The 22703-nt window shown below is 31.0% G+C and overlaps 1 protein-coding gene across 2 annotated transcripts; it reads left to right on the top strand.

Annotated features, from left to right (window-relative positions):
* The first annotated feature begins 13870 nt into the window (after positions 1–13870).
* LOC133669993 (sodium/hydrogen exchanger 1-like) lies at positions 13871–19861 on the top strand. Of its 2 annotated transcripts, none has more exons than XM_062090370.1 (15): positions 13871–14170; positions 14636–14975; positions 15261–15379; positions 15695–15792; positions 16347–16406; positions 16497–16543; positions 16637–16831; positions 16938–16984; positions 17702–17768; positions 17877–17977; positions 18069–18170; positions 18340–18478; positions 18582–18644; positions 18739–18822; positions 19271–19861. In XM_062090370.1, exons 2-15 carry the CDS (start codon positions 14802–14804, stop codon positions 19610–19612), a joined length of 1638 nt encoding a protein of 545 aa, XP_061946354.1. In that variant the 5' UTR covers positions 13871–14170; positions 14636–14801; the 3' UTR covers positions 19613–19861. The 2 variants fall into 2 exon arrangements, with proteins under 2 accessions (XP_061946354.1, XP_061946355.1); XM_062090371.1 differs by having other exon boundaries at positions 13871–14174.
* The last annotated feature ends 2842 nt before the right edge of the window (positions 19862–22703 follow it).

Here is a 22703-nt window from a genome sequence, read left to right as displayed (position 1 = left end):
TTGTGAGCTTTCTATATATATTGTTGAAAGTGGTGTTGTTAGAGCACATCTGTAGCAATTGAGTTGGCATGAAACACTTCCAATGTTTCTACGTTTCATCCTTCTGATCAAAAGACTAAAAGAAAAAACACAAATCTTCATGTTTTCATCGATCTGTATATATATATATATATATATATATATATATCAACCACGCTGTGTTTCTCTATGCTATTGACGAGAAGAGAATTGAGGATAAAAAATGATAATATGGGACTTGGATTTTTATGTTAAAAAGTTGGAAAATGTGTTCTTGTTAGTCTCCTGACTTGAGAAAAACTAGGTATTTCGATGAAACTCTTCTTTTTCTAACAAGAACGAGGAAGAAAACATAATTAAGCAGAGTAGTATATATACATATATAAACTCTAATTAAGTTATGAGGACTTGAATCTGTTTTGCTGCTAGACTATACAATATGTTTGTATAGCCATGAGAATGTATTAGCTGATCAATAATATTCTAATTAAATCACGAGTAATTAAAATAAATGTTACTAGGGTAGTAGTGCTAATTAAGATGGATCGAACCTGGAAGAGAGTTATTAGTTGAAGGGAGGGAATGGAGAGGGGGATTTAGCAGATCAAGCTGAGCATTTATTTCCTTATGGAGTTATGCTGCAACGACTTCCCATTCGTGAGTGGAAGTGGGAGAGAGTCACTTAGACTTTGTAATTGTACTCAAAAAATAATAATCATAAGGTTTATTTTTTTAGTGATTTATATTAGCAAAAAATAATATATATCATATCTTGAAATCTAATTTAATAATTTAAGTTTTTAAATTTAATTAGTTCTTGCATATGGTATCAGAGTCTTGATGATCAAGTGATCATGAGTTCGAATCTTCACCATCTTTATATATTTGATAAAAATTAAGCACGGAGTAATGTAGACTTGTGTAAATTTCAAGCCCAAAAAAATTTTATTTGAAAAAATATATTAAAAAATAATATAAATTATATTCCAAAACCTCACCTAATAACTTAAACTATTAAATTAAAATGATTCTTTACCATGCGAATAAAAGTATAAGGTTATGTACATGGAAAATCTCATTGCAAGGAGAATTGAGATTTTCTTTGCCGACATTATGTTACAAAAAATCTACTATATTCAGTAATTAAAATGTGTTAGGATAAAGGATGATTACATTTTTTTTTTCAAGAGTTCATAAAATTATTGGTTATATAATAACAAAATATCTGTAATCTGTAAAATAATTTTTTTATGGGATTTAGGAATCATAATGATAAAATCAATATTTTTTTAATATAAAATTTTAATAAATAAGAGAATGAGATTTTTATTTTTTTAAAAGTATTTATTCTTATTTAATTATGATAAATTTTCTAAAAATAAAAATATGAATACTATAGAGAATAGAAAATATGTAAACTCTTTATCTGAATGGTTCATGTGATATTCATAGCACCTAAATTTTGTTATTTTGCTAAAGGGATACAAAGTTAGTTCTTTTTTAAAACAGAGATGAGAAAAAACATCCCTTGCAACATTAATGTTGATAAAATCAACTCTTAAATCAATATTAATATTGATGGGAATACATAAGATTTGTAGGAGATTTTTATACATTGTTTTGCACGCAATATTAATATTAATTAGAATAGTTAATTAGTATTAATATTGATTGAAATATGTCAAACTTTTTAAAGGACTTATATATATATATATATAAGTGTATAGAAATAAGTATCCTAGATTCTCAATATATTATGTTAAGAATTACAAGGTAGCCTTGTGATCCGGTATGGTCCATAAAGACTTTCAATTCCATATGTATTTAGATCTAAACTGATTTAAAATTCAAGAATGATGGGCTTGAGTTCTTGTAAAATACAGGCTTATCGTGCAACTAAGCTTAAAATATGTTAAGTATGACGTCTTATTAGATTCATATGCACTCGAGTTTAACATGTAATATAACCCAAAGGTGTGGGGTGTGGCGTCTTGTCAGACTCATAGGCACTCGAGCTCAAAATGTAGCTGAATCTAATAGTGTTGGGTCTGACATCTTGCCAGAATCACAGGCACTTAGGTTCAACATATAACTGAACTCAATGATATTGGGTTTGACATCTCACAAGATTTATAAGTATTTGGACTTATCACGTATCTAAATATGTGTGTTGGGCCAAACTCAGATGAAACCTAACAAGATAAATTTTTTTATTTTTTTTATTTAAAACAATATTGTTTCACTTAAAGAAAATTATCTAAAATAATGTTATTTAAAAATTTTCGTAATTTTTTAATAAAGGAAAAATGGACATAAGGCTTATTTATATATATCGATTATAAGGAGAATTGAGATTTTCTTTACCACAAGATTTTCAAGAAGTGACATGATTTTGCCTTCTCTGCTCGTCGTTTTCTATATTCTCTGCTGTGGCTGCTGCATCTTTGAAATCTGCTGCCGATCTATGTTAGGTGGACCACCCAGTTTCTGTTCATCCTTTATTAACATGGTGATTGCATTTACATACGTGACTTGGCCCAAAACAGATTAGATCTGCTAGCCTGAGGCCATTTATTTTTTGTTTTTTCAGGCTGGGTCTATGGACTAGGCTGGATCTAGCCAGCCCAACCTGATCACCGGTTCAAATTAGTGACCCGGCTGATCATGCGTGAATTATTCAATGAAAGGGTTAAGAAGTCACATATATTGCTATTACAATATTCCCCTGGGCTACTAACAATCAAAGAGTAGTACTGTGGTAGAAGATAGCATAAAGGATCAATGAAAGGGTTAAGAAGTCACATGTTTTTCATGTCAATCCCTTTTATTTTATTTTTTTTTGTTTTGATATTTGGTCAAAATAGCTCCTTTGTGATATAAAAAATTTCAAAAAAGATTCGTGGATCTTTTTGAATTTATTTGCAGGTCTCTTATTTTTTTAGATATTTCACTGTATAATAATTTATAGATTTTTACTGTAAAATATAAATTTAGTAGGCGATACATATTTGTTTTTTATATATTAAAAAAATAAAAAAATATATGTATGTTTTGCTTTCAATTCAAATTTTATTGGAATATTTATCAATACCAGAGTTGAAAATATTCGTGGTTGAATATTCACTAACGCTAGAGTCAGGATTATTATAAGCAGATCATCGATAGTATAGTATAACAAACCCTTAGCAATTTAAGACAAGACCAGCAATGCGGTCCACCTCAGGTAGAACGCTTAAAAGGTGATAATATGTTCTCTTTTGCGTAACCAGTCTCGCACCATAAAATATCTGTTGATTAATTAGGATTTTTAGTGATCATACTACTAGGATAGCAACTCCTTAAATAAAACATTTACTCCCAAAAAACAAGATGTCTGAAACTTGTTCTTTCCGCGTAAAGAATTTTTAAAGGTTGCCACAATGTTGAGTACAACAAGTATAATCTAGACATCAATGGTGATTAAGCAAACCATGTTGACAAATTAATCCCCCCCCCCCCCCACAATGGATAGGTTGAGGTTGAACCAAGGTTGTCAATTCCGTTTCGGTAGGTGTTTCGTTTTTTCAATTGGAACGGAATGTTTCAGTTTCGGAGTGTTTCGGCGTGCCGTTTCGGGGTTGTACTGTTCATATATATATATATATATATATATATATATATATATATATATTCAACAAACATAATTTAAATTCAAGATAAATTAATTATAAATTATACAATACAAACACAATGCCAAACAAATATAATTTCAAAATTTAAAATATTTCTAAATAGTCAAGATTAAATAGATCTTTAACTTAAAGTAATTCAACTTAAACAAAATATCAAAATATTATGAAAGTAAAATGTTTTAACACAAATATTTTAAATATAAAGTTAGGTCAGTGTTATTAAGGCTAATGAAATCTAAAGCATCCCTTGTTTTGCTCAAATTCCTACAAAGTATAAACATTAAAAAAACAACATGAATATAAACCATATATATTAGTGATAAATCTAATTTTAAAAAATTAATATCATTGTTAATGAAAATAGTAATAATAATTTTCAATGTTATTATTAATATCATTGTTATAGAAAATAGTAATAAAAAGAGCTTTTTATAATTGGATGGTTTAATTAATTAAATTGAATAAGGTTCAATTTGATTCAATGGCTTTCAAGAGCGGAACGGAACATGTGGAATGGAACCGGAACGTTTCGGGCGGAATTTAGCCGAAAAATCCGGAACGGACCGAGATTTAAAATGAGATGAAATTTGTTCCGTTTTGTTCCGTTTTTTGAATTGGTATGGAATGTTTCGGCCATTCCGGGCGGAACGGAACGGAACGAAATTGACAACCTTGGGTTGAACCATGACGATGATAATAAAGTGTTAGAAAATAATATAAATTATATCTTGAAATTTTATCTAACAACTTGAGCTTTTTGGTTAAATTGATTATAAGTTAGAATCTCACTATCCTTATTTATTTGATAAAAATTAAATATAAGATAATATAAGACTATGCAAGTTTCAAGCCCAAAAAACTTTCATTTGAAAAAATATGTTAGAGAATAAATATAAATTATATATTGAACCTCACTTAATAATTTAAACTTTTAGATTGGATTCGTTTCTAACAAGAAAAAAAACATGGAAAAGATGGATTATAACATGCCATGAAACTAGAAGCATGCGCAGCATTGTTTTAGGTGACTTGTAACGAAGTTGTTAATTTCCCAGAAAAATAAAGTGGTTTTTCAAAATTTATATATACTGTTTTCACTTTGATACTTGAAGTTCTAGATTTACACTAAAGAGCCCTTAAACTTTATTTCTGTTACAACTAAGTCCTGAAAGTAAAAGTAGACATAAGGGCAAAAAATAGCAACTTCCATTTTTCAAAATTGGATTTCGTCTTAAGTTTAATTTTGTGGAAGCTAGTCGTGGACTCTTAGAAGTCTTTTCTACTCATTTAGTTTTATTACAAATGAATTGATAAAGAGAGACTTATTGTTTTTTTTTTTAAAAAAATATTATGAAGCTACAAGTTCTTTGGTATAAACAGCTTATATGTGCAATCTTATTTCAATATTTTCCATCTGGATTTCAAGTAGACGAAACAATTATATTTTATTGGGTATTTTCATCCAAAAAATATTATTTTTATTTTATTTTTTAGTCAAAAGATATTCACGGAGCAATTTTAATTGGATTTTGCAAAGAGTTTCCTTATAAACACAGTTTTACAGCGCGATCCATTTAAATTCAATCTCTATTATTTAATTAGGGAGTAACATGGAAACCTTCGACATAATCTTCATTAATAAATTTAAACTACAAGAGCATGTGCTTCAATGCTTCAATATAGGGATAGAGTAAGAGCGTGTTTGACAGTGTGGTTGCGGGTGTTTTTCAAATAACTTTTCGTGCCAAAATACATGCCAACGATGTTTTTTCATTTTTTAAAAATCATTTTTGACATCAGCACATCAAAACGATCCAAAACGTACAAACCATATTAAATTTTAGCAAAAAAAAACAAAAAATTTTCAAATTTTTTGGGAACGCGGCCGCAGCCGCGTTCCCAAACGGTCCTTAAGAAAAGGACCTTTGAATTACAATGGAGTTCAAATAAAAGAGCATTAATAAATTTAGATTAATACTTGGAAAGTGTTTTATATAATAATTGTGATTGCTTTTTAAAGTGCTTTTTACTTGAAAATATATCAAAATAATATTTTTTTTATTTTTTTAAAAAATACTTTTAATATCAGCGCATCAAAATAATCTAAAAATACCAAAAAATATTAACATGAAGTAAAAAAAAATTTAAAAAATTTATTTTTTTCAAAAACACTTCTAAAACACAAAAATAAACATTCCTAATATTATTAAAACAATCAACAACCCACCAGTATCTTGTTTTACCCTCTTAAAAGTTTTTTTAAAAAAACAAAAATTAGTTTGGCATTTAATTGGCTTCGCTGTTCTTCTTTTTTTATTTTTTTTTGGTCTTGTGTAGCCATGATCTCTATTGACCAAAATCCAATTTGAAGGAGGAAAGGCGCTCTTCCATTGACATTCATGGAGTCCCATCTAAGGTTCTATGCTTCTCCATTCACCACCACGAAGCAGTGTGCCCACACAAAATACTATTAAATTAAGTATGGTCGAAGTATTTTAGAAGATATTTATTTAACTTTACAGGAGAGGTCTCTAATGGAGAGACATTCCCTCTCCTCGACGCCCCAAAAGCATAGCATTTTTATTTTTTTTAAAAGTTGCAAGGATAAATTAAATTAATTTAATTTAATTCCTCCAAGCATGGCCAGTAATACCATTAATATTCCTGTGAAAAATACTGTTTTTTCACCATGTTATGTCAGGACATGATCCTGCAGTTCATGCAGACGAAATTGCTAGTATCAAGAGTCGGTGCAAAGAACATGGCATGCTGCTGCCTGCTGCTGGCCAAGATAAGATCCGACCCACGATTTAATTTCTCGATTTTCACACTCCAGCTAGCTCGATCAACAGCTTATCAAGATCGTATTATAACCAGTGTAGATTATCACATCTGGAAATAAATGTACAGACAAGAGCATCCATCTGGAACACAAGCTTCTTTGTTTTTTTCTGCATGTTACTACTGTCTTCACACTGTAGCCATGCTTATCATCAGGGCTTCACCTATGGATAAGCATGAGGATTTTCAGTCGAGAATTCATTTTGTCGAGTATTGCTGATGGTGAATTATTGATGTAATTCATCATATTAGATTTTCACAAATAATCCGGCCAGAATCGGCTAAGTCAACGTTAAGAAAATAGAAAAAAAAATGACAATTATTTAACAAAAAGAATTGACCCTGCTTATCCAAGTAAGGGTAATCATTTTTGGTATGGTTTTTATCAAAAAAAAGTAACTAAATTGAATTTTTAAAAAAAAACTGCAACCGAACCGAAACCGGTTCAAACCGACCGCCGGTTTCGGTTCAGTTTGGTTTTTTGGACAGAAACCGGTTCAAACCCGTTTGGCTCGGTTTTTTTCAATTTGGGTTCGATTTGGTTTTTTCGATTTCAAACTTATAAAACCGAAACCGAATCGAGCTGGTTGGTTTTTTTAAAATTTTAATCGGTTTTTTTTCACGATTCAGTTTTTTCGATTAATTTTTTTTTTCAGTTTTCTTGATTTAATTGATTTTTCAGTTTTTTTCTCATCCATATATTCAAGTATTTTTTCAAATCAATTTTCAGATAATATCTAACAATTATATATATAAAAAAGAAAAACTAAATGTGATTCTGGCTAATTGACAGGAGCTCGTAGGCTCTTTTCTTTTTTTTTTTTTTTTTTTTTCTGTAGAGAATTTTTTTTTATTAACATGGTGTCCAAACCAATTTGTATGTATTTCAACTAATTTTACAGGTCCTAAAATTAACAACTATATAAACCTCCAGTATCCCTGAAAGATCTCGAACTCATAATAATTAAAAAGTAAATTCGAGAGCTGATCAATTGAGCTATCTATTTTAAAACTAGCTTTTACCTGACAAGATTAAAATATTTATTACAAAACAAAATATATTTGCTATAATGTTTTTTTTTCCTTGGAGCCCATGTTATCCATGTTTTATGAATGCTATCACAATGCATGGTTGAGGTTCCTCTGGGCTTACTTTTCCAGCTGCTTGTAACATTATTTATGAATCATAGTGATAGATCAGTACCATTTATCAATCAACTTCTCAAAGGGAAATTAATGAAATTGCAGGAAATGTTGCATCAATCTTTGTCAATGTTCTTGTTGTTTAGTTTTCCTGGCATGAGAAGAGAAGGACAATTTTGTAATTGCGACCACTTCTCTGGAATAAGTTGCAAAACTTATCACATATTTATAAATCAAAATTTATTTTTTAAATTTATTTTTTATATAAGTATATCAAAACAATTTAAAATAAAAATTAATAATTTAAAACCAAATTTTTAAAAAAATATGATTCGAGCACTTCTATATAAGGGAAGGAATAAGTAAGTATCAAAACTTATCCCATATTTATACATCAAATTTATTTATTTTATATCAATAAATTAAAACAAACTGAAATAAATAATAATAATAATTTAAAAATAAAAAAAAATCAAATTTGTTTTTTTAAATATAACTGTACTGCAAAGTCTGCAATCAGAAACATGTGACTTGACTGAGCGCCGTGGTTACCATGATAGCACGATTCCAGAAGCACCTGCTGTCGTGACATGGACGTCTCCCGCTCGACAAATATCTTTGCCGACTCTCACTTGCTCAATGGGAAAAATATTATATATACATATAAAAAAAAGGAGATGCTTACTCATATTTGTATTTAAATACACATTTGCAAGTTAGGCTCCTTTGTCTATTTTTTTTTTAATTAGCATAGTAAATTAAAAATAGCACAGGATTAAATTCTTGCTATTCATAATAAAGACATTTATATAAAAAAATTATTTAATAAGCAAGAGAGATGAGAAAGCAGAATGGAAAAAAAAACGACAACACACCAAAACTCCTATTGTAACATCCTCGATATTATTGGAAAGATCTCAACTATATAAATCTAACAATAGCAAGAAAGGTTACTAACAATGACTTGAATGGATCGCACTTGCTTTTAAAAACAAGTGAGTCACCTGCCACCTTTAAACGACAATGTGACACACTTGAGTAACTATTAATAATTTTTTTTGATATTGTTAAATTTATTTTGCCAAAATCTTTATAATAATACTAATAATGCTGTAATCAGAGTTTTGAGGTGCTCAAGTATCTTTTTCTTTTTTTTTTCTTTTTTTTTTTCTCTTCTTTCTCTTGCTCATTTAATAAAAAATTTTCTATGAATATCGAAAATAATATATCAAAATAATTTAAAATTTTAAAAATATAATTTTAAACAAAATAAATTTAATTTGATTTTGTGAAACATCGTTTAAGTCACGTTCCCAATGGCACCTTAATAACAACAAACTATACATATTATATTTTTTAATCATAATACTTACAAATTGTATTATTTTATTAATTTTTTTAATATTGTTATTTCACAGATATTTTTAAAAGTGTTAATAAGCAAAAACAACCTTCGTCTAGCTGGAAGATTAAGGTTATATATAATATTATATTAACCTACGGTACTAAAAGATCTGAAAGTAGCTTCACAGCTTATATAAATACTAAAGATGTGTTTCCAGTAGTTTAAAATATGTTTGTCAGTGTGGTAGTAGTTGTTTTTTAAATAATTTTTTGTATCAAAATACATACCAATAATTTTTTTTATTTTTTAAAAATTATTTTTAATATCAGCACATCAAAATGATCCAAAACGTATAAGCCATATTAAATTTTAGCAAAAAAAAATTTAAAATTTTTTGGAAACACGGTTTGCACCGTGTTCCCAAACACGTTCATTCATTATTTTTCCCCTCTTCTTTCCTCCTTTTCTCTTTATTTTTTTTAATTTCATCGTTATAATTTTTTTTATTAGTAATTTAGTTGTTTTTGAATCAATAAAGTTAATTAGATCAAATAACAACACTTATATAATTTAATTATAAATTTATGCAAAATAAAAAGTTGAGTTGAAAGTTTTGTTTTTCAATTTCACATATAAACTTCTTTTTATGGATCGTTTGAGTTGTTTTAAAAATTTTTAAGTTGATCGAGTCATATCAAAATAGTTCTTATATAATTTAATTTTAAATCTGAATAAATAAAGAATGAGGTCGAAAGATTTTAAAATTGACTCATTGAACTACATTTAATAATAATATCAAATAACTTATTAATATCCTAAGCATTTTTTATTACAATAGTTTTTTTTCTTTGTATATATGTAGAATAGTTATATCTAATCTAAGATTGGACTTTAAATATAATTTGGGCTTGGGTAAATTTAAGTTTATCATTTTAAAAAAAAATTGTTTTAGTTTATTTTTAAAAAGCTCCCTTGATTTCTACCCATTAGGTTTAGTTATGTTAATATTAAAATTAATTTAAATTAAAATATAATTTAAATCAAGTTTAAAAGAACCATGTTTAATAAATATGATTTAAATTCCGAACAATTGAGAATAATCTAATTTATTACATTGATATATCCTTACGGGCTAAAAAAAACATCTTGAAAAAAGATTGTCTTTTTTACTAGAAGTTTTTAGAGCATAGTTTTTAGACCCGATCCAGTTCAAAGCCTGGGTTTTGAGTTTTAACCAAGTCACCGGGTTGTCTAGATCAATTTTTTTTTTTAAAAAAATCAAAACGATGTCGTTTTAGTAAAAAAAAAAAAAAGTCAATGAGTTGCAACCGAGTTTTTGATCGGGTCAACCGGGTCGCTAGGTCAACCTGCCGGGTTACACCGGGTTTTTTCTTCCCCTGTTTTTTCTTCAACCCGGCCCAGTTCCAGTCCTGGGCCGGCTGATCCCGAGTCGATCTACCGGGTCAGACCAAGTTTTAAAACTATACTTTATACATAGATTTTTTTCCATGTTTTTTTTTCTTTCCAAAAAAGCTCAATAATGTCCCTGGATTTGATATATGATAAGTATGAGAACATATACACATGGTCCATGATCGAGACATTTCAACAAATAAATAAGTTCAAAGTTCAATTAATTGCGGATCTTGACGTTGGAGGAAACATCCAGTGATCCAAATTTGATCGGATTCTCCAATAATAGACCTGCCTATTATTCTCCAAAAATTCATATTCACATACAATGAGGACTTTCAATTTTTATTGTCAATTAAATAAATAATAAAAACAAGACTAAGAGCTTGAGACTAAGGGATTGCTTTCCCTGTGATCTCAGATTCGAGCCCTGTGGTTGCTAATATGATGGTCATTAGAGACTTATATGATCGTTAACTTCAGGACCCATGGAATTAGTCGAAGTACACGAATTAGTCGAAGTACACGTAAGCTGATCCAGAAACCAACATTAATAATAATAAAATAAAAAACAAGACTACAAATTCACTTGATAATCACTCTGTAATTTCAAAAAAAGGACTTATAGCTAGCGTTTCTATAATATTATTTAGCTATTAGAAATTTTTTTAAAAATTGACTTTATTATTTTAAAAATATTTTACACTGTGGATATATATATATATATATATTATACTTGCTAACAAATGTACGTGTGCTCTTGTAACAAAAGAAAATATCTGAACACCAAGGAGTCTTCTGTTTTATTGTGTTAGACAAAATTCGAAGATTGCAATAAATTCTCTTGTCCATTCTAATTATTTCTATTATGGAAGGATTTTGCTTTTGGGATCCAAGGAGGAGGAAGGACCACCCCTTTTCCTTCTTTTATTTCTCATTAATGTAAATATATATATTAATTTAATATTTTTTAAAAAGAATTAAAAACATTTTAAAAAATACAAATATCCAATCAAGAAGAAAGTAATCTACACAATGTTTTCTTTTTGTATCAACGAGCGGGAGAAAGGGAAGAGTTCAAATTCTAAATTTTTGCGAGAGTATTAAGCAGTTCATGGTAGGGCTGATTTCCGGTTCAGTCCGGTTTTAAACCAAAATAAACAACCAAAGTGATTTTTTTAAAAATTTTTAAACCGAATCAAAAACCGGTTCAAACCGATTAATTTCGGTTCGGTTCGGTTCGGTTTTTTCCCTTCTAAACCGGTTCAAACCTAATGGTCCTCTCTACTTCTCCTGCAACCTCATACAACATATCCCAAGTTGCTGGAGCCTGGAGGTGAAGACCCATTCGGGCTTCCACAGCTAGAACCTTGTCTACAACCACACCTGCGTTCAACTGCACATAGCGTTGATTGAGGCGATTCAGACAAAACTCAACCCTGCAAATGACGCAAAAAACCCAAGACCCGAACGTTAGCCCCAAAAAACATAATCACAAAAACCAGAGCAGGTTGTCCTACTTTAAAAAAAACATAAAGGAAGCAATACCTTAGTCTTTTCGGTGCTGCAAGAAAGGTCGTTTCTCTTGAAATCATCTTCAAGGGTGGAGTGAGCTATTTGGCGAGTTAACCCAGCCAAGTAATCTTCTTCGTCACTCTCTGTTCAATAGAGCCAACCACACAATCTACGAATGGATTACGTTTAGGAGACCTTTATGTGATTTGATTAGCAAATTCTGATGGACGTAGATGGGAGTGAGTTTGATTCTTCGAGGGAACATTCATCAATTTCATTATAATTAATCAAATGGCAGGGGGGTGTAGAAATCCACAGATATGAAAAACAAAAATGGATCTACTATTCCAATTCTATTTATGGCACAGACTCAATAAGAGAACTAAGATCCGAAAAAAAACCCAAAGGAATCAAATCCATAAGGGAGGGGAGGAAAATCAAAGCAAAACAGAGAGTAAAGGGAGAGAGATGCAGAGAAGGGAGAGGGGGGGGCTGATGGCTGATACTTTAGGGTTAGAAAACATTGTATTTATACTTGTTGTTTTTTCTTAAGTGCTGGTTGGTGGAACCGGTTCGGTTCGGTTCAATCGATTTCAGATTTTAGAAACTGAAACCGAACCGAACCGGAAATTTTTTGTTTTTTTTAATCGATTAATTCGGTTTTTTTTTCGATTCGATTTTTTCAGTTTAATTAGTTTATTAGTTTTTTTATTCACCCGTAGTTCATGGGATACCAGCCTCCATTTACCGGCTGTGTTTTTGTTTAAAAGTATAATAGTAGTTGGGGTGTAAAATATTTTTATTTTTTAATAATTATTTTTTACAACAATATATAAAAATAATTTAAAAACATAAAAACATTAATTTTAAATAAAAAAGCAAGAAATTTTATTTTTTTAAAAAAAATACAGCTTTAGCCGCACCCTAATAAAAACTGTCCTTCCGTACCTTAATCGTACGTTTTTGAGAGAGTATTAAGCAGTGATTTCATTAACGAACACCTTGACACATGCATGGCAGCGATCAATCACTCCATACAAGAAGAAATTACGCGACAGTTTTCTTCACCCATCTACCTTCATCTTCTTCATGCAAAGCCTCTTTTACAGATGACAACGGATCTGGGTGGGCTAAATTTTGAGATCTATATTATAAATACATGATGGATCATTTGAATTATCATCTCTGATATCTTCATTAGATCTTGTTAGGGCAGTTTTTAGATTTCAGAAACCAGTCAAGCCCTAATTTACAAAGCCTCTTACCATCATCACCATCAGCAAACAAAAAAAAATTATATAAAAAAAAAAACAAGAAGAATGAAGATAAAATAACCAACTAAAATATTTAAATTTCTAGTTTTTCAAGAGACGTGACCTTCACCAACTTTCCCTTTCCCACCTTCCACTAATAATAATTAAAAAAAACAAAGAAAAAAAATCCCCCTTCACAACAAGCAAAATTTAATATCGTGATGTAATTGATTGTTTTTTTATTTTTTTAGAAATATACAGAAATAATATTTTTTTATTTTATTTTTAAAAATTTATTTTTAATATTAACACATTAAAATATAAAAAAATATTTTAAAACAAAAAATAAAAATATTTTAATTTTTTTCAAAAATATCTTTGAAAAATAAAAACAAACAAGCTCTAAACCACCTCAATTAAGCCACCGTAATCTTTTATAATATAATATCATTAACTAAAAATCACAACAACAATTAAATATTTTATATGATAATTAAATATTTTAAATTATAATTGTCACGTTATCTACTTCAAGGCTGCAGAAGGAGGACTTGCACAGTAGCACTAATTTAGGATTATTGAAAAATGAAGAGAGAACAAATACGGTAAAAACCCAAAACGACAATAATTTTGCAAGAAATACGGTTACAAAAACACTGCTGTCATGCTGTGCCTTAATAAGATAAATAGCACGTCGTAGAGAAAAAAGAAAAATCAGTTTTCCACTGTTTACCCCGCACCGCACGTCTCCCTGTCTTCAACGTCAATAATCTCTCTTCGTTCTAGAGCTTTTCAATTCTCTGTTTCTCTTGTTTCTCTTTATTTAGGTTTTTGGTTTTTGATAATCTACCGTGGCTAGGTTTATTTTTAGTCAAGCGAGCTTGCTCGGGTTCAGTTTTGAGAATTTCGAAGGAGAGATTGATTTCTTTTCATTTCTCTCTTCGAATTCTCTTTCTGCTTTAAATTTGACGGTAGGTGAGTCTTAAATTAGTTTTTTATTTTTATCTTTGCTTTTATGAATTATTTTTAACTGCAAATTTCTTACCTTTTTGTTGCTGTTTGATCTCGCTTCATTTTATTTTCAAAACTGAGAGTTTTGACAGTTTTTTTTTTTTTTTGTGGTGAATGGTAGTGAAATGAGCTTAATTTCATCTTTTTATGGATCAGAAATTGGTCTTAAGAAGATTAGATTTGAGGGGTTTAATTGGTAATGAAATGAGCTTAATTTAATGCTTTTATCGTTCGGAACTTGATCTTTTTTGCTTCATTTAAATTGTTAGAAGCATAAATTTGGTTTATATTTAACTGGGGTTCCTTTTTAAATCATTTTCTCAGATACCATTGTTGTTGTGTCATTTTTTTTCTAATCAAATGAGTTTAATTTAACACGTTCTTGATCAAAATCTGATCTTTGTTTTTTGCTTCTTCGAATGCAGGGATCACATCGTTTATTGAAATCGCCCTTTCCTTAGATGGACAGTACAGAGACGTAAAAACTAGCTTCCTTTTCTGTGGGATTCAGTGTTTTCGGAAGGGAATATATAAATTCTCATATTGATTTGTTTAAGTGGGTGAAAAAAGGATTACCAGTGTTTGTTCACGATGGAAGCTTATATGAGTTCGATTGGCTCGAAACTGCAAATGTTGTACACATCTGATCATGCCTCTGTGGTCTCTATGAACTTGTTTGTTGCGCTTCTTTGCGCTTGTATTGTAATTGGTCATCTTCTAGAGGAGACTCGGTGGATGAACGAGTCAATCACTGCTCTTATAATTGTGAGCCTCTTTCTATTAAATTTTTAAATCCATTGTTGTATTGTTGATTGTACTTGAAATGAGACTTAGCAGATGTTTTCATTTTTTCCTTTTTATGTATGGTTATATGCTCTGTGATTCGGTATATGAATTATATTTGATTTGTCGTGAGGTTGTGCCAGGTTGTTTATAATAGAAAAGGAAGATTGAAAAGAAGTTTTGGTGAAAGTTACTTTTTTTGTATGTCTTTTTATCTACTTGAATTATGCCTGATACCGTGTTTGATGTTTTGTGGATTGGTGGCAGGGTGTTGGTACAGGGATTGTTATCTTGCTGATCAGTGGAGGAAAAAGCTCACGACTTTTAGTCTTTAGCGAGGATCTTTTCTTTATATATCTTCTCCCGCCTATCATATTTAATGCTGGGTATGTTTATGCTCCATTAAATCTTAATGCAGTTACATTTCAAGATCATTGCTCTCTGTGCTTAGTTAGTTTTAGCTAACCAAGATTAATGCACTTTGTTTGGTCTTGAACCTTACTCTGGTTAGTTTTATATCGTGCTTTTCTGGTTAAGAGCAAGACATTTCCCATCTTATTTATTATTGAAAATCTGTTCTTTATTTGACTTTGTTTAATGATGATATCGTTGATATAATAGGAGGATTTCTACAATTGTCTTCGTCTAGCCTAGATATAATGTTTGATTTTTTTTTCCGTCATCTCTTTCTGATTAACCAGGTTTCAGGTGAAAAAGAAGCATTTCTTCCGTAATTTCATGACAATTATGCTATTTGGTGCTGTTGGTACATTAATATGCTGTGCGATCATATCAATAGGTACACCCACGAACTCCAGACCTGCAGTTGATTTAATTCTTTGTAATGCTTCTCACATTTTATGGAGTCAAAACATCAGTACTGAAATTTAGAGGAAGTTTTTTGTTTGAAAGTTGCCCCAGTGCTCCTTTGATTATGGGAAATGCATGGATGAATGCGCAAGATTTGTTTCCCCATGTTTGCTTTTTTGCTGATTGATGGTGCTATATCATTCCCTTGTCCCATCATTCAGTTTTCACCTTTGCCATTAACTCATGTTCTTTCAAATTGTAAAATATATTGCAAGTCCTTGTATTATAGGAATGCTATTGACACCCAAGCTGCAGGATATCCATACGAAGATCATCCATGAGTTTGAATCTAAATGTAGAACTAAAAGATAAATACCATTGTGTTGCTTTTGAATGAGAACTGCAGAAATCACAGAAGAAAAGGAAATTGCAATCTATGCCGAGTCACCATGCTCCTTGTTGAAATTGAAAAAATTATGTTTGAGTTGCATCTGATAAACACAAATAAATTTGGTACTGATTGTTTTTTTTTTGTTCTGGCAGGAGCTATGCAAATATTTGAGAAAATGGATATCGGTCCACTAGATATAGGGGATTATCTAGGTTAGACTCTATGGATCCCTTTTGTTTCAATGCTTCTCCTCTCTTGCATTTTTTTTTGGGGATCTTACTTTCTTGTTTTACCAATTTCAGCAATTGGTGCCATATTCGCTGCAACGGATTCTGTTTGCACATTGCAGGTCTGATACATATCAAAGTTATAGCATGTCTCAAATTTCAAACAAATATAGCACATGTACTTATATTTTAAACTTGTTTTTTTGATGATACAGGTGCTTAGTCAGGACGATACACCTTTGCTCTATAGTCTGGTTTTCGGGGAGGGTGTCGTAAATGATGCTACATCAGTGGTGCTTTTCAATGCAATCCAGAGCTTTGATCTTACTAATATCAATGCTGTAATTGCCTGGGATTTTGTTCGCAACTTCCTTTATTTATTTCTTACAAGCACTATGCTGGGCGTGCTAGTAAGTCTCCTCTCTCCCTTACCCCACCTCTCTCACACCCACACGCAGCACAAATCTGTTTTCTTGCAAGCAATATCATGAAATGTATGTGGTTCATTTCTTGCAGACTGGGCTAGTTAGCGCCTACATCATCAAAAAGCTATATTTTGGCAGGTATAACGTGGTTCAAATTCAAGTTTTTAAGTTGTGTTTAGTTCTGGCATAACTGTAATAAATCATTACACCAGTCAAAAATTTTCCATCAAGACCAGATGAATTCTCAGACTGTAAAGTTGCCTTGTTATGGCTATGTACCAGGTAGATGGGATTGAGTTAGCGAAACCAAGTAACTGAAGAAGATAGGGACACTCAGTGTATATGAATTTTGCAAATTTGAGGTCTATCATGGATGTGTCAATGTGATAGTATACCTAAATTCACTGTTATGTGTTGTTTTGGAGTGAACCTCTTGTATTAGTGAAGATATGCTTGTTTGGTCTTAAAGACGTAGACATTGCAGTCTAAGTATGACATACATTTCGTTTCATCATTGTTTCTGGTTCTTATACCTATGATCTAACTAGTTATGAGTCCTCCAGAAATGTTTTTGGTTCATTTCTTGAACATTTCTTTTCATGGTTGTTTGTAGTGCTGTACAGGTGATCTAACTGGTTATTCCTAATACTTTTCTTTTCCTTTTTTTTTAGGGTGATTTCTTGAATCAAACTTTGTGCTCTTGAGCACAGATATTCAACATAAACATAAAAAAATTGTTTCTGTGCTGATTGAATTAAACACAATTGTTATCACATTGATACTTAATTATTGAAAAAAGGCTAGAATATGCAGAATGAAGTTCTATACGGTAGACTGAATATTTATATGATTCAGGCACTCAACAGATCGTGAGGTTGCTCTTATGATACTCATGGCATACCTTTCATACATGCTAGCTGAAGTAAGATCCCTTACTTTCTTGGCGGCTCTTCTTTTGTTCTATTCTGCAGCTCCATGTCTTCCTTAGCTAATTTTGTTGATCATGTAACTGACTTTTGGTGCCCTGCAGCTGTTCTATTTGAGTGGCATTCTCACTGTATTTTTCTGTGGGATTGTGATGTCTCATTACACCTGGCATAATGTGACTGAGAGTTCAAGAATCACTACCAAGTATGTCTTATCCAAAGTTGTCTTATGATGCATTAGGAAGTGTTCATTTTTAAATTATCTAAATCTTACCCAAATACCCAAACTATTACAGGCATGCTTTCGCAACCTTGTCATTTGTTGCCGAGATTTTTATCTTCCTTTATGTTGGTATGGATGCCTTGGACATTGAGAAGTGGAGATTCGTTAGTGATAGGTATGTTTTCATTTATATTTGTGCTTCATCAATTCATTCAACCTCATCCCTCTTGGAATTTATTCTCTCAGTATTTTACTAAGATTGTGTGATATAAATGCTGTGTTGAAACATTGTCTCTTTGTTGATCCTGACATCTGGCATTTGACTTTAATTTCACTTTTTACAGCCCCGGGACTTCTGTTGCTGTGAGCTCGATACTACTAGGTCTCGTTATGGTTGGAAGAGCAGCATTTGTTTTCCCCTTATCCTTTGTGTCCAACTTATCTAAGAAATCACCTAATGAGAAGATTGGCTTCAGGCAGCAAGTACTTAGTTGTTCTAATTGTTATTGTTTTTGTTCTGTATTAGTATCATTTCCTTTTCTCTTGATTGATCTATCTGATACATAAAACTTCGATTCCTTTTCAGTTTATAATATGGTGGGCTGGTCTGATGAGAGGCGCTGTGTCAATGGCACTTGCATACAATAAGGTACTGAGTGGACAGATGCTGATATCAATAGTTCTATGCAGATTGATCTTATATGTTAACGTGTACACAACTTTTCTATGTTAAATAATTGCAGTTCACAAGTGCTGGGCACACCAACCTAAGAGCAAATGCTATAATGATCACCAGCACCATTACTGTTGTTCTTTTCAGCACAGTGGTAAGTGATTTCCCTAGTTGTGAATAACAGAAAATTGTGTTGGCTTGATTTACTGATCTGCAGAAAACTTCAAAATTTCTTTCACCCTCTTAACATCTTCTATCCCAGATAGCTTCTTTTGCCAATTTGATCTCCCATAGGATTAGAATAGGAACTAGTTATACTGGTTCTTTGACTACAGTGCAAAGAAAAACAAGAAATATGAGTTATAATGCAATACTATTTTCAGTTTAGCTCTGAGTCAACGGACTGTTGTGGTCTAACCGGGTGTTTAACAATAGCTGCATCGATGACTGTCTATCATCTCTGATGTTTCTTTTTCTTACTAGCAAAAAGTTTTTGGTATCAACTACTGGCAATATTATTATTTTTATTTGCAATTGCTTGCTTGTTCGGCAAATTGTATGAGATGCTGTTCATTTTGGTAACAATTCTTCTCTGTGCTCAGGTGTTTGGTTTGATGACTAAACCTCTTATAAGTATTTTGCTGCCTCATCCAAAGTACCAATCAAGAAGCTTATCATTTTCATCAGATCCAGCTACTCCAAAATCAGTTACAGTGCCACTTCTTGGAGAGGGGCAGGACTCCTTAGATGATCTAGGTGGCCGTGACATTCCCCGTCCAAGCAGCTTACGTGCACTCTTAACCACTCCAACACACACTGTTCATTACTACTGGCGCAAATTTGATGATGCCTTCATGCGCCCTATGTTTGGTGGCCGGGGTTTTGTTCCCTTTGTTCCTGGCTCACCGACAGAGCGGAATCCTCCTCAGAATCAATGGCATTGAAAAGAAAGCCAAGCAAGATGTACAAAATATTTGTAAGTTGTAAGCATTGTGAGAATAATGAAGCCCTGCTACTTCTTTGAACCTACTGCTGAAGATTTTGACAGGATTTTGGCATTCTTGTTTGGAAAGCAGTGTATCATATTTTGTAATTAGCTTTGCGATGTAGTATATGTTAGCTGTCAGATTAGGTGTGCCTGATCATTAATTTTTCTTTTTGTTTGTTTTATGTAATGTATTGCCCTTTTTTTCTTTTTTTTCTTTTTTCTAATCTTGAGAATGATCTATTGTATTGCTCTTGGTTTTGATTCAAGCTGGAAATTAATCTGTCAGAATCTCTATTTTTAGCATAAGGACCTGGTCCTGATCCAGATCCAGATGGACAAGCAATGCTGCCTGCTTCATACTACTATATCTCGACGTGATATTTACCGTCGAAATTGCTGAAACATTGGAGCCCAGACATTTTGCCTTGTAGGGATTAGAGCTCTCAAGAGTCGAGCTATTTCTCCGAGTACCATTATGGCTGTGATTGTTGATGATATTTTCGAGCTGTCGATCCTCTTCTTTTAGCCACATTAGGATCTAGGAGAGATGCCAATAGAGTTGCCAATGCTCTAGCTTCGGTTTTCGCCATGTGGGTTTTCGTTTTTGGGTAGAAATTACATGGTTTTGTATGTTTTTTCGAGTTCCTGGAGCTGGGTTTTGATACAGAGGAAATCATCCTCCAAGTCCAACTCTTGCCATTAGAGGGTGAAACTTGCAAGATTTGGAGGTATAGGTCTTGAGTTTATTAAAGGTTTTGTGGGTAAACTATAAAATCAATCCCTCTAGTTTTGAATAATAAATTAAATAATCTCTCTAATTTTAAAAATTAATTAATTAATTTGTTTTCCATTTAATGTTATTTTCCTTCTTTTTTTTTCAAAAATAAAGAGATTAATTTATAATTTACTCGATTTTGCGGGGTTGATTGTGCGGGTTCTTGCTCTGTAACGAGGACAAATTCTTACATTGAATTAACTTTAAAAAAACCCTAAATGGTGTGGGAAAAACACTTTGGTAAAGGTGTGATTTCCTTCGGATTAGAACAGTAAAATTACGTCTCTGCTCTTGAATAAAAAAAATAATATAACTGACCTTGGGGAATAATATTTTCAGGAGATCTATTTTTAATTTTAAAATTGTTATGGAGCATCTCGGTTTTTTCACAATTCTTTTGCACAATAAAATTAAAATTACTTGAGTATCCTTAAAAGTTTTTTTTTTAAAAAAAAACACTTAACCATGGTATAGAGACACTGTTGGTTTTCTACTTTTTAAAGAACAATGTAGTGGCATGGAAACAAAATTCTCAGAGAGCATGGCTTCAGGACTTTTTCATAATTTTATAAAGGTTTTTTTTGGAGTAATATTTAATTGATCCCAAGTAATTTGATAAATAAAAAAAAAAAAAAAAGAGTTGCTGCACGAATCAGTCATGACTACGCACTTTTAAATGGGACATGATATTGACTCCACTAATTAAAATAGTTGTTCCATCATGTCATTTGATTAATCTTGATATCTTTTTTTTTAGCACGCAAATCTCGTACATAATAATTTTATCTAGTTTTGATGATAATTTGTTTTTTTTCTCTTCATTTCTCTCTCCTTTAGATTTGCGTGTTGCCCTTAAAAAGATTCACAACGACGCTTGATTTTCTCTTCCCTTCAAATTTAGTCATTGTTTTTTTAGTTGCAATTATTTATTTGAAAAAATTATTTTTAATTGAAATTTATTTTCAATTTAATTATTTTTTAATTTTTTTCATCTCTTAAATTCGATTCTCATTTTTTTGATTGTTTTTTTATTTGGGATGATTTACAAAATTGATTTTTTTCGCGATTTCATTCTCTATTTTTCTTTTAATCAGGTTTGATCCTTATTTTTTTATTGCTATTTTTTGCTTTGACAGGTTTTTTAGATTGATTTTTTTTCAATTTTATATATCACCATTAAATTGGTTGACAATTAGGCTTATTAATTGAGCCTGAATCTGAGATTTCATGAGTTATGATTTTGGAAGATTAACTCGGGTTTAAAAGATTTGCTAGGTTTGTTTGATTTTAATTTAATGTTATTAAATTCAGCCGACTCAATGAACTGAGTTTTGGATTTCTTTTACTTTTTTAGAAATCCTAGTGTCATCTTAACTTTGTTCTTCTTACGTCCTGAGATATTTGGCTTAGCCCGCGACATTACTCTGGCCATCGATAAAATTTTACTTAGGTTATGTTTTAAAAAAAATAAATATTTTTCATTGTTTTCAATCTTCGATATTTGGTTTATTATAATTGAGATTTTTAATTTGTTTCGATATGAATTTCATGATTTTATCATGATCTCACACCCCAGATCGTGAGTTTTATAGGTTAATTATTATTGTCCTAACTCGATTTAATATGCTGCTATCTTAATATTTTTTTAAAAAAATCATATATCATCCAATATATCATCATTTAAGTATTTTAAAAATGTTTTAACCATTATGAATGGAATTTTATACTTCCTAATATCTTAACATTTTCTTAATTAAGTAAAAAAAGAGGAAACGATATGCAATGTAGCACGGGATAAAAATCTAGTTTGATACTCTAAAAAATTAAAATTTTGTGTTATTAGACTATTTAATATGCCATCGAACAATTTTCTTTTCATAATAAATTATAATAAATTTTAATGATGAAACTACCATTTCTACAAAGCAACCTCAAAGTCACACGAGAAGCATTTTCTTGCGATAATTTTTTTTTTTTTTTTTGGTTTAGTAGAAGATTCAAAGGATTTTGGAATATGTAATTACCATAGTATCCCTCCCCTCATCCACCTCCACCTCCACCTCCACCTGCACCTCCACGAAGGCCTTTTAACCTCTACATCGATTTTAATTTTGATCTGAAACAATTTTTAATTAATCCTCTATTTTTATCTATTTCCAAATTGAGCCAACTGATGTCTGACTACTACGTTGAGTCTATCTAACGGTATTTCTTTTTCCGTTGGAGGCTTTGAGCTCTAAATATGTAATGAAATTCTCTCAAAATTATTATT

The sequence above is a fragment of the Populus nigra genome, chromosome 12 (genome assembly GCF_951802175.1).
Source record: "Populus nigra chromosome 12, ddPopNigr1.1, whole genome shotgun sequence".
Taxonomy (NCBI): Eukaryota; Viridiplantae; Streptophyta; class Magnoliopsida; order Malpighiales; family Salicaceae; genus Populus; species Populus nigra.
The sequence above is the reverse complement of the archived record's forward strand: the minus strand, read 5'-3'. Positions and strand labels throughout refer to the sequence as shown.